At 34.8% G+C, this 15,246-nt stretch overlaps 1 protein-coding gene across 6 annotated transcripts in view; it reads right to left on the reverse strand.

The window, feature by feature from the left end:
* Window positions 1–15,246, reverse strand: part of NEK1 (NIMA related kinase 1) — a 216,804-nt gene that overhangs the window by 57,577 nt on the left and 143,981 nt on the right. For all 6 annotated transcript variants that reach the window (XM_027599178.2, XM_027599176.2, XM_027599175.2 and 3 more), the window contains one exon: window positions 14,161–14,313. In XM_027599178.2, coding sequence (XP_027454979.1) covers window positions 14,161–14,313 — 153 coding nt within the window. The remainder of the gene's footprint in view (window positions 1–14,160; window positions 14,314–15,246) is intronic.

Consider the following 15,246-nt stretch of genomic DNA (forward strand, 5'->3'; position numbering starts at 1 on the left):
GGCAGGACACTTGAATGGGCACCTCAAAAAAGAACATACACATCATGGCAAGGAATTTTTTAATATAACACCAAAAGCACAAAAAACAAAATCAAAACTAAAAAAGCAGAACTATATCAAACCAAACTGCTTCTGCACAGCAAAGGAAACAATCAACAACATGAAATGGCAGTTTATGGAATGAGAGAAAATATTTGTAAACCATGTATCTGGTAAGGGGTTAATACTCAAAATACATAAAGAACTCCTAAAACGTGATTGCAAAAAAGGGCAAATTAATTTTCTATTATTTTTTTTAAGATTTTATTTATTTATTCATGAGAGACGGAGAGAGAGACAGGGGTAGAGGCAGAGAGAAGCAGGCTCCCCGCCGAGCAGGGAGCCCGATGTGGGACTCGATCCCAGGACCCTGGGATCATGACCTGAGCCGAAAGCAGACGCTTAACCATCTGAGCCACCCAGGCGACCTAATTTTCTATTATTAATTAATTAATACCAATTAAAAATGGGCAAAGGGACTGAAAAGACATTTCTCAAAATAAGACATACAAATGGTCACAGGTATATGAAAAGGTGCTTAACATCACTAATCATCAGGGAAATGCAAATCAAAACCACAATGAGATATCATCTACTCCTGTTAATACACTATTATAAAAAAGCTAAGAGATAACAAATTCTGGTAAAAACATGTCGAAAAAAAGGGAACCCTTGTATAATATAAATGGGACTGGAAATTGGTCCTGCCATTATGGAAAACAGTACGGAGGTTCCTAAAAAAGTTAAAAATAGAACTACCATATGATCCAGCAACTCCTCTTCTGGGTTTACATCCAGATGAAATTAAATCAGTATCTTGAAAAGATACCTGTACTCCCATGTTCACTGCAGCATTATTCATAGTAGCCAAGACATGAAAACAACCTAAGTGTCTATCAGCAGATGAATAAATAAAGAATATGTGGCATATATATTGGAATACTATCTGGCCTTAAGAAATAGGGAAATCCTGCCATTTGTGACAGTGTGGATGAACCTGGAGGACCTTATCCTCTGGCTCAGTAAAATAAGCCAGACACAGAAAGACAAACATTGTATGTATCATGTACATGTGGAATCTAAAAAAGTTGAACTCAAAGAGACAGAGAGTAGAATGGTGGTTGCCAGGGGCTGGTGTGTGGGGGAAATGGGAAGATATTGGTAAAGAGTACAAGCCTTCAGTTATAACATGAATATGTTCTACAGATCTACAGAATGGTTAATTATAGTTAATAATGTATAGTATACTTGAAATTTGCTAGAAGAGTATATCTTAAGTGTTACCACCACACACACACACACACACACATACTCACTGTTAAGTATGTGAGCTGATGGATATGTTAATTGGCTTGATTGTGGTAATCATCACACAAGGTATACTTATATCAAACCACCATGTTGTATACCTTAAATATATGTAATTTTTTATATGTCAGTCAGACTTCAATTAAGCTAGAAAAAAGTAAAAGCCACATGAATGGTTATTTTACTTTGGATACAACCTATTCAATTCACATGGCCACATCCAGCTGCAAAAGAGAAGCTGGGAAATGTAGTTTCTGCATAGACAGCCATGTGCCAACCCAAACCCATGGTGCGCATGGGGAAAGTCTATTACTAAAAAGGAAGAAGGGAAAATCGGATACTGCAGACAGTAGCAATTTTTACCACATATGGTCTGTCTCTGTCTCTCTCTCTCTCTCACACACACACACCTCACAAATGTCTGTAAAATGTGGGAATATATCAAGAAAAGCAAAGCAATAAGAGATCTAACATTAGGACAAGTTAAGGGAGAGGCCAGGATGACATCTTTACAGCAGTCCAAAGGAAAAACTTGTCTAATTTAGAAGAAGAAGGATTCCAAAGAAATGCTTCCAAGATTATACCAATAGAATATCTAATGAATTTGGATGCTCTGAGAAGAGACAAACATATCTAGGGCAGAGTAAGGCAACAAACTAGAAATAAATACATGAAAACAAAGAAAAAAATACTCACTAAAGGGAAAATGAAATACTATGCAAAAAAGAAAAGCAATCATGGTACAATATATCTTAGCTTTGATAAGAACATTCATGGTCATAACAATACCAATACTGTATGTTGATTTAACCAAAATTCTAATTATATTTAGAGGATGTAAAAATGGTATGTGTAGATTTATATGGTGAGATCAAGGGGAAAAAATGGATGAGAGGCAGCTAAATCCTTATCTTCCAAAATAAGAAGTTCATATGTAATGCCTAGAACTGGGGGGGGGGGGGGGGGGGGATTTTTTTTTAAATCAAGAAGTAATAGTAGAGGTATTTGCTTTAAAATTATGTGCAGAAATAAAAAAACAAATAGTTAAAAGAGCTGAAAGTGGATGACTCTGGGAAGCAGAATATAAGGCAAGGAGTGAGGTCTAGGGACAGCTGTTTTTGGTAAAAAGAACTTCCAGAGCTACTTGGTATTTTAAATTATGTGCACAGATAACTTTTATAACAACTAAAATTTAATGAAAACATAATCTCTGGGTAGTAGTGTTATAGGTAATTTCAATTTCTTAAAGTATGTTTTTGGTATTTTCAAAATGTTTTACAACACTGAAAATATAATATTATAGTCAAGAAAAAAAAACAGTTAAAGAAAATGTAATAGATGTATGTTTGTTCCTGGCCATGATAATGTAACTCATATTAGATTAATCTCCCACTAAAAATAAGTAGAAATGATAGACAAAAAGTACATTTAAAAAACTGTATGGACTCATTGGAGAATAAATGATGCAGGAAAGGACTAATGGACTTCAACTGAAAGAAGGTAAACACATGAGATGAGCTCGACTTCATCCCAGCTTTTCTCTGAGGGCATTTTCTAAGTATCAGCACAGGCAAATAGATTACAAGCAGAAAGCAACAGTCCTACCAGGTTAGAAGTGACTCAGACTTGAATGACAAAATCATGGAAGAGTAAACCATCAATAAGCAGCCCTTAAATCTATGCAAAAGTCCTCTAACAAGGATAAAACAACAACAAAAAATCCCCTCTATTTTTGGCTTACTCCTAAACTATGCATGCATAAAGCAATACTCCAAGAAAATCAGCAGGTAATAGCAGCTAGGAGAATAAAATACTGAGGAAAGATTTGAGTACAGGGAAACTTGGTAAACAACATAAACTTTTAGTTGAGATTTCAGAAAGATCAAGGCATCGGAATAAGGGCTACATGTTGAAATAAGTTAAAAACTACAAAAACAAGCAAACACACCATAACAAAAGTCTAATACAAACCTCAACAGTATCAAAATAATCTGCTGGTATTATTTAGTTTTAAGAAGAAAATCTATCTTTGAAGAAAGATAACATTATCCAGAGGCTATTAAATTTTTCAACCACAGTGTCTGTCATTTCCAAACAAATATTATAAAACACAAATACGATAATTTTAACCTGTGTCCTGGTTTTATATAGTCTATGAGCTAAAAATGGTTTTTACATTTTTAAAGTGCTGTGGAAAAAAATTGTTTTAAAGATTTATTTGAGAGAGAGAGAGAGAGAGAGCACACGCGCATGCACTCGCACGAGCACGGGGAGGAGCAGAGGGGAGGGAATGAGAATCTGAAACTCTGCACTGAGCATGGAGTGCAAAGCGGGGCTTGATCTCCCGACCACAAGATCATGACCTGAGCTGAAAGCAAGAGTCAGATGCTTAAATGACTGAGCCACCCAGGCACCCTTGTAGAAAAATTTTAAAAGAAGAATATGGATCATATAGGTTCACAAAGCCTGAAATAGCTATAATCTCACAATTTATAGAAGTTTATTGACTTCTCTCACAAAGTATGGTTTATAAAAAAAAATACAAACAAAATGACTAAAAACCAAGAAAAACAGACAACAGAAACAAACAGATAATAATAGAAACATATATATACCTCAGATATTAAATTTATCAGATAGGTACTTTAACTTTGATCAATATGTTCAAGAAAAAAGAGAAAGAGATGGACCAAAGGGATAAATCTATGGGCATTTTCAAGAGAGAACTGAAATCTATAAAAGAATATTAAATGGGCATTCTAGCATTGAAAAATGCAATATTTGATATTATGAACTCACTGGATTCATTTGGAGACAGCAGAAGGTTAGAGATGGCAGAAGACGGAATTAATGAAATGATAGATCAATAGAAATGCCGGCATACCTTGTTTTACTGCATTTTACAGATAATTGTTTCTTTTACAAATGGAAGTTGATGGCAACCCTGCATTAAGCAAGTCTGTCGGTGCCACTTTTCCAATAGCATTTGCTCACTTTGTGTCTCTGTTGCATTTTGGTAATAGCAATATTTCACTTTTTCATTATTATTATATTTGTTATGGTGATCTGCGATCAGTGATGATGACTTGCTGAAAGCTCAGATGATGGTTAGTATTTTTTTAGCAATAAAGTACTTTTTTTTTTTTTTAAAGATTTTATTTATTTATTGAGAGAGAGAGAGAGAATGGTAGAGAGCATGAGAGAGAGGAAGGTCAGAGGGAGAAGCAGACCCCCCGCTGAGCAGGGAGCCCGATGCGGGACCCGATCCCGGGACTCCAGGATCATGACCTGAGCCGAAGGCAGTCGCTTAACCAACTGAGCCACCCAGGCGCCCCAGCAATAAAGTACTTTTAAATTAAGGTATGTACATCGCTTTTTTAGACAGAATGCTATTATACACTTAACAGATTATAGTATAGTGTAAACATAACTTCTGTATGCACCAGGAAACCAAAAAATTCATTTGACTTGCTTTACTGTGATATTTACTTTACTGTAGTGGTCCGGAACTGAACCCACAATATCTCAGAGGTATCCCTGTATTCATACTGAAGCAAAAAGGAAGAAAATATTTAAAAAGCAGAAAAGACCATAACAAACATGATAAATTCAAAAGGTCTAGTATATGTGTAACTAGAGCCCAAAAAGAAAAAGAGAAATAATTGGGCAGAATATAGAAAGATCTAATGAATGTAATCTTCCCCAAATTGAAAAAAACATATCAATCTTTAGGTATAAGAAGCTGAAAAAACCTAAAGCAGGTTAAAGACAAAGGAAACTACATCTACGCATATCATGGTAAAACTGTTGAAAATCAAAGAAATACTACTAAAAAAGCTTGAAGGAAAACATATTGCTTTCAAAGGAACAAAAATAAGACAAATAAATGACATATAATTATGGATGCCAGAAGAAAATATAATGACACCTTTAAAGTACAAAGAACAAAATGAAATAAAGCAAAAACAATCCCCCCCTTTAAAAAACCCTACCTATTTAGCATTTAGTATACTGAAAATATTCCTTAAAGCTAGAGGTGAAATAAAGATCTCTTCAGACAAACAAAAGCTGAGAGAATTTACACAGGACAGATCTGCACTACAGGAAATACTAAAGGCAGTTTAAAGGAAAAAGATATCAAATGGAAGTATATAATCTCAGGAAGGAATAATGAACATTGTAAAGAATAAAATGTGGGTAAATGTAAATGAATATTGATTGCTTAGCATAATAATGCCTTGTGAGCTCACCACTGCATATACCCTCCCCAATGCAATGGTGAGTGCTGTGAACTGCATAAGACTGTTGAATCACAGACCTGTACCTCTGAAACACAAAATACATTATATGTTAAAAAAAAAGAAGAAGATAGTAGGAAGGGTAAAATGAAGGGGGTGGAAATCGGAGGGGGAGATGAACCATGAGAGACTATGGACTCTGAGAAACAAATTGAGGGTTCTAGAGGGGAGAGGGGTGGGAGGATGGGTTAGCGGGTGATGGGTATTAAAGAGGGCATGTATTGAATGGAGCACTAGGTGTTAAACGCAAACAATGAATCATGGAACACTACATCAAAAACTAATGATGTAATATATGGTGATTAACATAACAATAAAAATAAAAAAAACTAATGATGTAATGTATGGTGATCAACATAATAAAATTAAAAAAAATGCCTTGTGAACTATATAAGATATATGATAGTAAAGTATGTAATAAGCAAAAAGGTTTGAGGGGATAGTGTAATATTGTTAAAAGGCTCATACATGGTTTGAGAAGCAGTATAAATACAAAATTAAGGTAGATCTGAATGGGCATTATGGTAGAATTAAGGATACGATTTGTAATCTCTAGGATCACAAAAAAAGAGTAAATGAATAAAATACAGAGAAAAATAAAATGCTTGATTAGTAAAAAGAGTGAAAAAATGAAATACAAGAATAAAGAAATACAGTACAGATGGGACAGATAAGAACACATAGCAAGACTGTACGCAGGCTAAAGAGCAAACCATATCAGTAATTATATTAATGCATGAATAAATTAAATACTCAGATGAAAAGACAAAGATGGTCAGGTTGGATTTGAGATAAGAGAAACATAAACATAAGGAATCAGAGAAATTAAAAGAAAATACAGAAAAAGTATAACAAGCAAACATCAACCAAAAAAAATGCTATAGCTATATAACATGAAATAAAGTAGACTTTAAAGAAGTAATGTTACTAGAGATAAATTTATTATGTCATAATAATAAAAATGGTCAATACAACAGGAAGATGTATAAAAAGGTCAATGCAACCACCTAAACAATATAATGCAACAATCTAAACAATCACTACACAATTTAAATTGTTATACTCTAAATAACTTAGCTCAAGTAGCAAAAATCTAGAAGGAGAAAATGACACAAATCCACCTGGAGATTTTAACACTCTTCTTTCAGTAACTGCTACAACAACCAGATGAAAATAGTAAAAATATAGATTTGAATATAATGATTAAACAATTTGACGCAGAACATACATACACATCCAATAACTTTTCAAGTACATATGAAACATTTACCAAAACAGACTGTAAGTTGGGCAATAAAGCAAGTTTCCAAAATTTCAAGATGAAAATCACAGATGGTATATGATGTTCTGTGACCACAGTACAATGAAACTAGACAGCAATAACAAAAAGACAACTAGAAAGACTCCAAAATGTTAGCAAATTAAATGCAAAGTATTTATAATCTAAATAGCCACAAGAAATTATAAATTGAATCCATAACTGAAATATTCTTATAGAGATAACTCCAAGTCCCCGTGGCTTCATAGTTGAATTCTTCCAAATACTCAAGGAAAAAATAATACTAATTTTTTAAAAAGTTTTCCAGAAGATAGGAAAAAAGGGAATATTCCCCAGCTTGTATTATAATGTCAGCAAAACTCTGATACCCAAACACCCAAGCACCTTACAAAAAAGGGAAAATCATAAGTGAGCATCTCTCATGAGTTATTTTCCCCAGCAGTGGTTGTAGGTATTACATATTTAAAAGGAAAGAACAGTCAAATGTGAGAGAAAGTTTTACAGCAACATACATGGACCAAATATTTAAAGACTAATGAAGAAATTTTAAAGAAGACAGCAAAGAATGCTATTTTTTTTTAATTTCCCTGAATCCCTGCACAAAACAAAACAAAACAAAAAAACAGGATAGCAGAACCATATACCCATAACATCTAAACCAAATCTAGGTGACAAGGTATCCTCACAAACTCCCAATTACATGTGACTGGGGACAAATCACTGACAGCCTTCAAACTCCGGCAGTAAGAGCATCTGTACAAAAGAGGGAAACAGAAGGGCACCTGACAGACCCTAAATCAGAAGAACTCCCCAAAATAGCCAGCAGGTAATCACAAGAAAGCATGCTGGGTCAGTTTAAGAAAAGCAGATGAAATGGGAATAGCTTTTATACATTTTAATTTGCAAGTAAATGGAAGGGGTCAATGGAGAAGTCAGAAAGGCTGGGGAAGTCTGGGTCTGAGATTCTCAAAATTAACCAGTTGAAGTTCCCTTCTAGCACCAAGCCTCACACTCAGGAGAAATTGCTGATAGGAGAATCCAAATTGATCTGTGCAGGGATAATAGAAACAAAGGAAAGAAAAAAGTAGGGGAAAGGAGCAAAGACAGAAGAGCTCAGAAACTACAAGGCTATAATTTTAAAACACTCAATGAAAATAACAAAGGAAGCTCTAAGCTATGAAGTTAGAAAAGCTATTTTGACACCCCCTACTCTTCCTAGAAGTTTATTAAGACTAATTTCATATGAAAATAAGTAACAGAGGATCACTGTTGAATTCTGTCCAAGTTATAAGAACAAAACAGAGTAAGAAGTAGAGTAATGTACCCAAAGACTGGTGTTTCCTAACTTTGGTTTGGACAGCACTTGTTATAATATGCATTGTAGAAGATTTACCAGCTTCTTTGGCCTCTACCTACTAGATACCTATAGTATCCTTCCCAGTTGATAACCAAAAATGTTTCCCAACAATGCCAAGTGTCCTCTGTGAGCAGAATCACCCTCAGTTGAGAACCACTGTCATATATAATTAAAACCCAGAAAAAACCCTAAAATTATAACCTATTTAAACATTTGTTAGTAAAATTAAGAACATGATAGAAGACATTAGAGAATATAAATTACAATGAGAAAATAATCAGAAATGAGGCAGTTGATAGAATTAAAAACTAGAATAAAAGAAAAAATCTTATAAATAAATATCCTAGAATAAACATAAGATCATCTAAACAAAACACAAAATGTCTTAAGAGCTATAAAAGGTGAACAGGAGAAAAAACTTTAGTTAAAAAGTTAGAGGGACGCCTGGGTGGCTCAGTCAGTTAAGCCTCTGCCTTCGGCTCAGGTCATGATCCCAGGGTCCTGGGATGAGTCCCGCATCAGGCTCCTTGTTTCAGCAGGGAGCCTGCTTCTCCCTCTGCCTGCCTGCCTCTCTCTTTCTCTGATAAACTCTTTTAAATAAAGTGAGAAAAAGGATTTAAGAGAAAGTGAGAGATATTAGAGAAAAATGAAAAATATAAATAGTAGAAGTTCCTGAAATACACTTAAGAAACAGAAAACTAGAAAAATTATAATTCAATAACACTTTCCTAAAATTGGGGTGGGGGGAGGACTGGAGACCACATATTTAAAAGTCACACCATGATGAGAAAAACTACAAAACTCTAATGAAAAAAATCAAAGAAAAATTAAGTAAAGAGATATTCCATGTTCATGGGTAGGAAGACTCAATACTGTCAAGATGTCAGTCCTTCCCAATTTGATCTATGGATTCAATGCAATCCCAGTCAAAATCCCAGCAAGTTATTTTGCAGATATCAACAAACTGATTCTAAAAGTTTATGTGAAGAGACAGAAGACCCAGAGAAGCCAAGACAATACTGAAGGAGAACACAGTTCAAGGAATGATACTACCCAACTCCAAGACTTAGTATAAAGCAATACTGAAGGAGAACACAGTTCAAGGAATGATACTACCCAACTCCAAGACTTAGTATAAAGCTATAGTAATCAAGACAGTATGCTAATGGTTAAAGAACAAATAGATCAATGAAACAGAACATAGCTAAGAAACAGACCCATATAAATACAGTCAACTGATCTTTAACAAAAAAGCAAATGCAATTCAATGGAGAAAAGACACTCTCTACAATAAATGGTACTGGAACATCTGGACATCCCAGCCCTCCCTTCCCCCAAAACTTATCTAGACACAGACCTTGCACCATTCACAAAAATGAACTCAAAATCGAACACAGACCTAGATGTAAAATGCAAAATTATTAAAACCCCTAGAAGATAACACAGAAGAAAATCCAGATGACCTTGAGTTTGGCAATGACTTTTTAGATATACTACCAAAGGCACAATCCATCAAAGTGAGAATTAATAAGCTGGACTTCACTAAAATTTAAAAGTTCTGTTCTATGAAAGACACTGTCAAGAAAATGAGAAGACAAGCCACAGACTGGAAGAAAATATCTGCAAAAGACAGAAAGACTTAAAGCACTGTTAACAAAAACATTCAAAGAACTCTTAAAACTCAACAATTAAAAAAACCTGAAAAACCCAGTTTAAAAATGGACTAAAGATCTGAACAGATGCCTCACCAAAGACAAATACAGATGGAAAATAGACATATGAAAAAATGCTCTACGTCATATGCCATTTGGGAATTGCAAATTAAAACAAGAATGTGATACCACTGCAAATCTAATACAATGGCTAAAATCCAGACGACTGACAACACCAAATGGTGCTGAGGATGTGGAGTAACAGGAACTCTCATTCATTTCTGATGGGAACGCAAAAAGGCAAGCTACTCTGGAAGACAGCTAGGCAGCTTATTACAAAACTAAATATACTGTTACCACATGATCCAGCATTCATGTTGCTTGGTATTTACTCAAATGAGGTGAAATCTTATGTCTAAACAAAAACCTGCACACAGATGCTTATAGCAGTTTTATTCATAATTGCCGAAACTCGGACTCAATCAAGATGTCTTTCAATCGGTGAATGACACCTAACGAATAACTATCTACATAAACAAACGGTGGTATATCCCTACAATGTAATATTATTCGGCACTAAAAAAAAATGAGGTATCATATGATGAAAAGACATGGAGGAAATGTAAATGCATTTTACTAACTAAAGAAGCCAGTCTGAAGAGGTTACATATTGTATGATTCCAACCATGACATTCTAGAAAAGGCAAAACTAGTTAAGATAGTATAAAGATCAGTGGTTGCTAGGAGTTCAAGAGGAGGGAGGAACACAGGGATTTTTTTTAGGGCAGTAAACTGTTTTGTATGATATTATAATGGTGGATATGTATCATTATATATTTGTCAAAATCCATGAAAAGTATAACACCAAGAGTGTACTTTAATGTCTACCATGGTTTTGGGATGATCATAATGTGTCAATGTTGGTTCATCAATTTTAACAAATGCACCACTCTGGAGAAGGGATATTGATAGCTGGGAGGCTGTGCATACGTCAGAGGATGGGATATAATGAAACTGTCCTTTCTATTCAATATTGCTATGAACCTCAGATTACTCTAAAACAAATTAACTATTAGAAAACAAAACAAAACAAAACAGAGGCGCCTGAGTGGCTCAGTCATTAAGCATTTGCCTTCAGCTCAGGTCGTGATCCCAGGGTCCTGGCATCGAGCTCCGCATTGGGCTCCCTGCTCTGCGGGAAGCCTGCTTCTCACTCTCCTGCTCCCCCTGCTTGTGTTCCCTCTCTCACTGTCTCTCTGTGTCAAATAAGTAAAATCTTAAAAAAAAAAAAACACAGCACCTACTAGAAAAATATATTTTTTAAAAACTTTAAGGAAAAAGAAAGATATCCTTTGAGTATCCAAGCAAAAAGAAAATCAGATCGTCATCAAATTTCTGACAGCTATGCTTTATGCCAGAATACTATGGAGTTTTATATAATAAAATATTCAAGGAATGGAAATGTAAGCCAAGGATTTATATTCAGCCAAACTGATCTTCAAGAATAAAGTCTTAAGGGGCAGCTGGGTGGCTCAGTTTGTTAGGCATCCAACTCTTGATTTTTGGCTCTGGTCATGATCTCAGGGTCATGAGACTGAGCCCTGCATGAGGGTCAGTGCTCAGTGGGGAGGCTGCTTGAGATTCTCTCTCTCCCTCCCCACCCCGCACTCTCTTTCAAATAATAAATAAATAAATCTTAAAAAAAAAAAAAGAAAATCTTAAGACAAACTGCTACAAACATACAAAATTTCTGGTTGTATTGTTCACATGAGCCCTTCTACTACAAAAAGAACTTAAGACAATCAAATTGATGAGAAACTGGCATAAAGACTTGAAGACTAGAGAACATTGCAGGTCCTTTAAGTTCCTCATTAAATCCTCAAAAAACAATCCTTAATAACAGTGTTTCCATTCTACACATGGAGAAACTGAATGTCAAAGTCAGAGGAACTTGTCCATGGTTGCTGGGCAAATGATCGAACCAGAACTGGACCAAAGCCCATTCTCCTTCTACAGCATAAAGCTGCTCCCACATACATATTAAATAAACCTTTTTTGTCTTTGCATATACTGGGATTGTGTATGCCTGGAACTTCATTCTCTCCCTTATTTACCCATTGAGCTCTTTATTTTTGGCCTAGCTCAAGATCACTTGGTCTCTCTGTGGCTTTCTCTGACCCAAAGGACCTTATCATCCTTAATGAAACTATACAGTACTGACAACATAAAGCCTCCTAATCTGTGGCTCCATACCATTACATACACAACACTTCCAACATAGATTTTGCCACATTTGATTTCCTAGTGATAAGAAACTGTGACTTCTTTGTGTTAAAAATCCCAGCACAGAGCATATTCTAAGTAAATACAGTTAGGGAAAAATTAATGACAACTCTAAGAAGTCTTTATCCAAGATAAAGTTAGTTACTTAAACATCTCTACACTACCTCTTAACTTCGTGCATACTTTTATTCTTGCCCTTTTCATGCAATATTATCATTTATTTGTTTTCATTTGTGTCTGTCCTCTGAGAGCAAGGATGATCTTTTTACTCTTTGTAGCTTCAATGCTTAACACATAGTAGTAGGAACAGCTAATTAGTGTTCCATAAATGGTAAATTGAAGTTAAAAAAGTAAGACAAGTCATAAATTACTTCTCAGTTCCAATTCTCTGAAGATGAATTATTTGACTATGGAGAAGACCCGCTTTCACATTGCCTAAGTATTATTATATACCAAATTATATACATTTAAGCAATAATGATTTTACATAAAAGGAATCAGAATCTGATGTTTTTAAAGTAATAGTTCTAATGAGGATAAACACATAAAGGACCTTTAGATTACAAAATAATCTCAATTTTTTATCATTATTTTTGAAAATGTTTTAGCCCAGAGGCATTTTTTCCCCCTGAATAAAGCCTGAGGCATTTTGACAATAGGATCAGACTAAGATGTAAGAATATTAAGTTACTAGTATTTTTGTTTTTGATCAGTGTCTGGCATACAACTGCACAACTTCCAAACACAAGAGCATGGGGGGAAGAAAGTTAATTACAAATACACACATTTTGTGTACTTACCCTTTTTTCAAACAAGTAATTATACACACATCTCTTCAAATTTCTTTTTTTTTTTTAAAGAAAATGCTAGAATCATTAACAGCTAGTAGATTCACCCTTAGTAAAAGAAAAAAAGCAATCTACTTTTTACACTTTAATAACATGTGTAGAGGTTTATTTCACTGGCATATTAGTATCTGGCTAATTTCTTTATACACACTGTGAATAACCTTACCTCCTGTGTTATTTTTTGCCAGTTTCAAATGTGAGCATCACTCTAATTCCAATAATTCTCTATATTCAATAGTCTCCATATTTAAATAATCCATCTTCAGAGAACTGGAACTGAGAAGTAATTTATGACTTGTTTTACTTTTTTTAACCTTAATTTACCAACTATTTATGGAACACTAATTAGCTGTTCCTACTACTATGTGTTAAGCATTGAAGCTACGAAGAGTAAAAAGATCATCCTTGCTCTCAGGACAGACACAAATGAAAACAAGTAAGTGATAATATTTCATGAAAAAGGCAAGGATAAAAGTATGCACAAAGTTGACAGAGACAGAGTTAAAAAGAGACAGGGAAAAAAGAGACAGATTGAGAGAGAACATAGGAGTGACATACATTCATGTCTAGACACAAATTCTGAAAAAAGAAAAACCATGTTCAGCCTCTCTATATTTTATACATGGACACTCTTCATATGCATAGCTGTAATACCAAGACCCACAATACTTTGGGAAAACAAACGTTTTCCTCCTGCCTCACAACTCATCCTCCCCAAGTCCTTGGATAATGTCTGTCATAACTACTACAGATAATCTTTATTCAACTTAATTCCAGAATCCACATGCATTGCTCCTATTATCTTTCTTCATGTAAAATGATGTTTTTTTGACTGTTCTACTTTTCTGGCTCACCCTAAACACATTTCCTTTTCCTTTTCTTTTAAGATCCCATCCAGGTTATGTCAGGTCAAAATCCAAGACTACTATTTTGAGACAACTCCTCAGAAATATAACTATTTTCCACCTAACTAGAAAATTATTATGACAAAAAGATAATCTATCATAAATAATTCACTTAAATACATCTTAAAAATATAATTTGAATTTTAATAACATTACTTCTAGTACAGAAAAACAACTTTGTTTCTGCTTACCACTTCTAACAGTTGTGTTTTCCAATAGTTCTGTCTGAAGTTGTAGTTCAGCTTCTCCAAGTATCTTTAGAACTGAATCTGTAGGGCTTCTCCCCCAGACTTTTCTTGGAGATCCACCAGGATCTAATTTAATAACCTCTCCCACTGTATGTTCTATAAAAAAAAGACAAAAAACAAATTTCATTGATAGAACATACTATTAGTGTATTATAAAACAGATTTAAGATCTATCCAATTGAACACACCACAAGAAAGAAAGGTCCTATCACAAAGAACATATGCTGATGATGCTTTAAAAGACTTTCAAGTGCACCTGGTGGCTCAGTTGGTTAAGCATCTGACTCTTGATTTTGGCTCAGGTCATGATCTCAGGGTCACGAGAATGAGATCCGCTCAGGCTCTGCGCTCAGTGGGGAGTTTGCTTCTCTCCCTCTGCCCCTCCCCCTGCTCACTCTTTCTCTTTCAAATAAATAAATCTTTAAAAAAATAAAAGACTTTCAGAAAATGATAATAGAAAGAATGAATGATGAATACTATTACTAATATTAGTAGTAAAAATATAGATAAATGCCTTTTAAAATACTTATGGGGGGGCTCAGTTGGTTAAGCATCTGACTCTGGATTTCGGCTCAGGGTCGTGAGATCAAGCCCTGTGTTGACTCTGGGCTCAGTGCCAAGTCTGCTTGGGTTTCTCTCCTTCTCCCTCTACACCCTCTCTAAAATAAATGAAAAAAATCTTAAAAAAATATTATGGGGGGCAGGATCAAGATGGCAGAGTAGGAAGATAAAGAACCCAACTCCTCTTTTTTCTTTTTAAAGATTTTATTTATTTGAGAGAGACAGAGATAGCACAAGCAGAGAGGAAAGAAAGAGAAGCAGGCTCCCCTTTGAGCAGGACAATCATTAGTCAAGAGATTAGCAAAATAGTAAGATGTAAAACATGACATCAGAAACAAAATGTTGGGGAGGGGGATAAAAAATGCAGTGCTTTGAGAATGTGCTTGAACCTTCAATTTAAAACAGACTGCTAGATACAGAGGATGTTATATATGAACCTCATGGTACCTATAAACCAAATACCTATAT

Source organism: Zalophus californianus, chromosome 2 (genome assembly GCF_009762305.2).
Source record: "Zalophus californianus isolate mZalCal1 chromosome 2, mZalCal1.pri.v2, whole genome shotgun sequence".
Lineage (NCBI taxonomy): Eukaryota > Metazoa > Chordata > Mammalia > Carnivora > Otariidae > Zalophus > Zalophus californianus.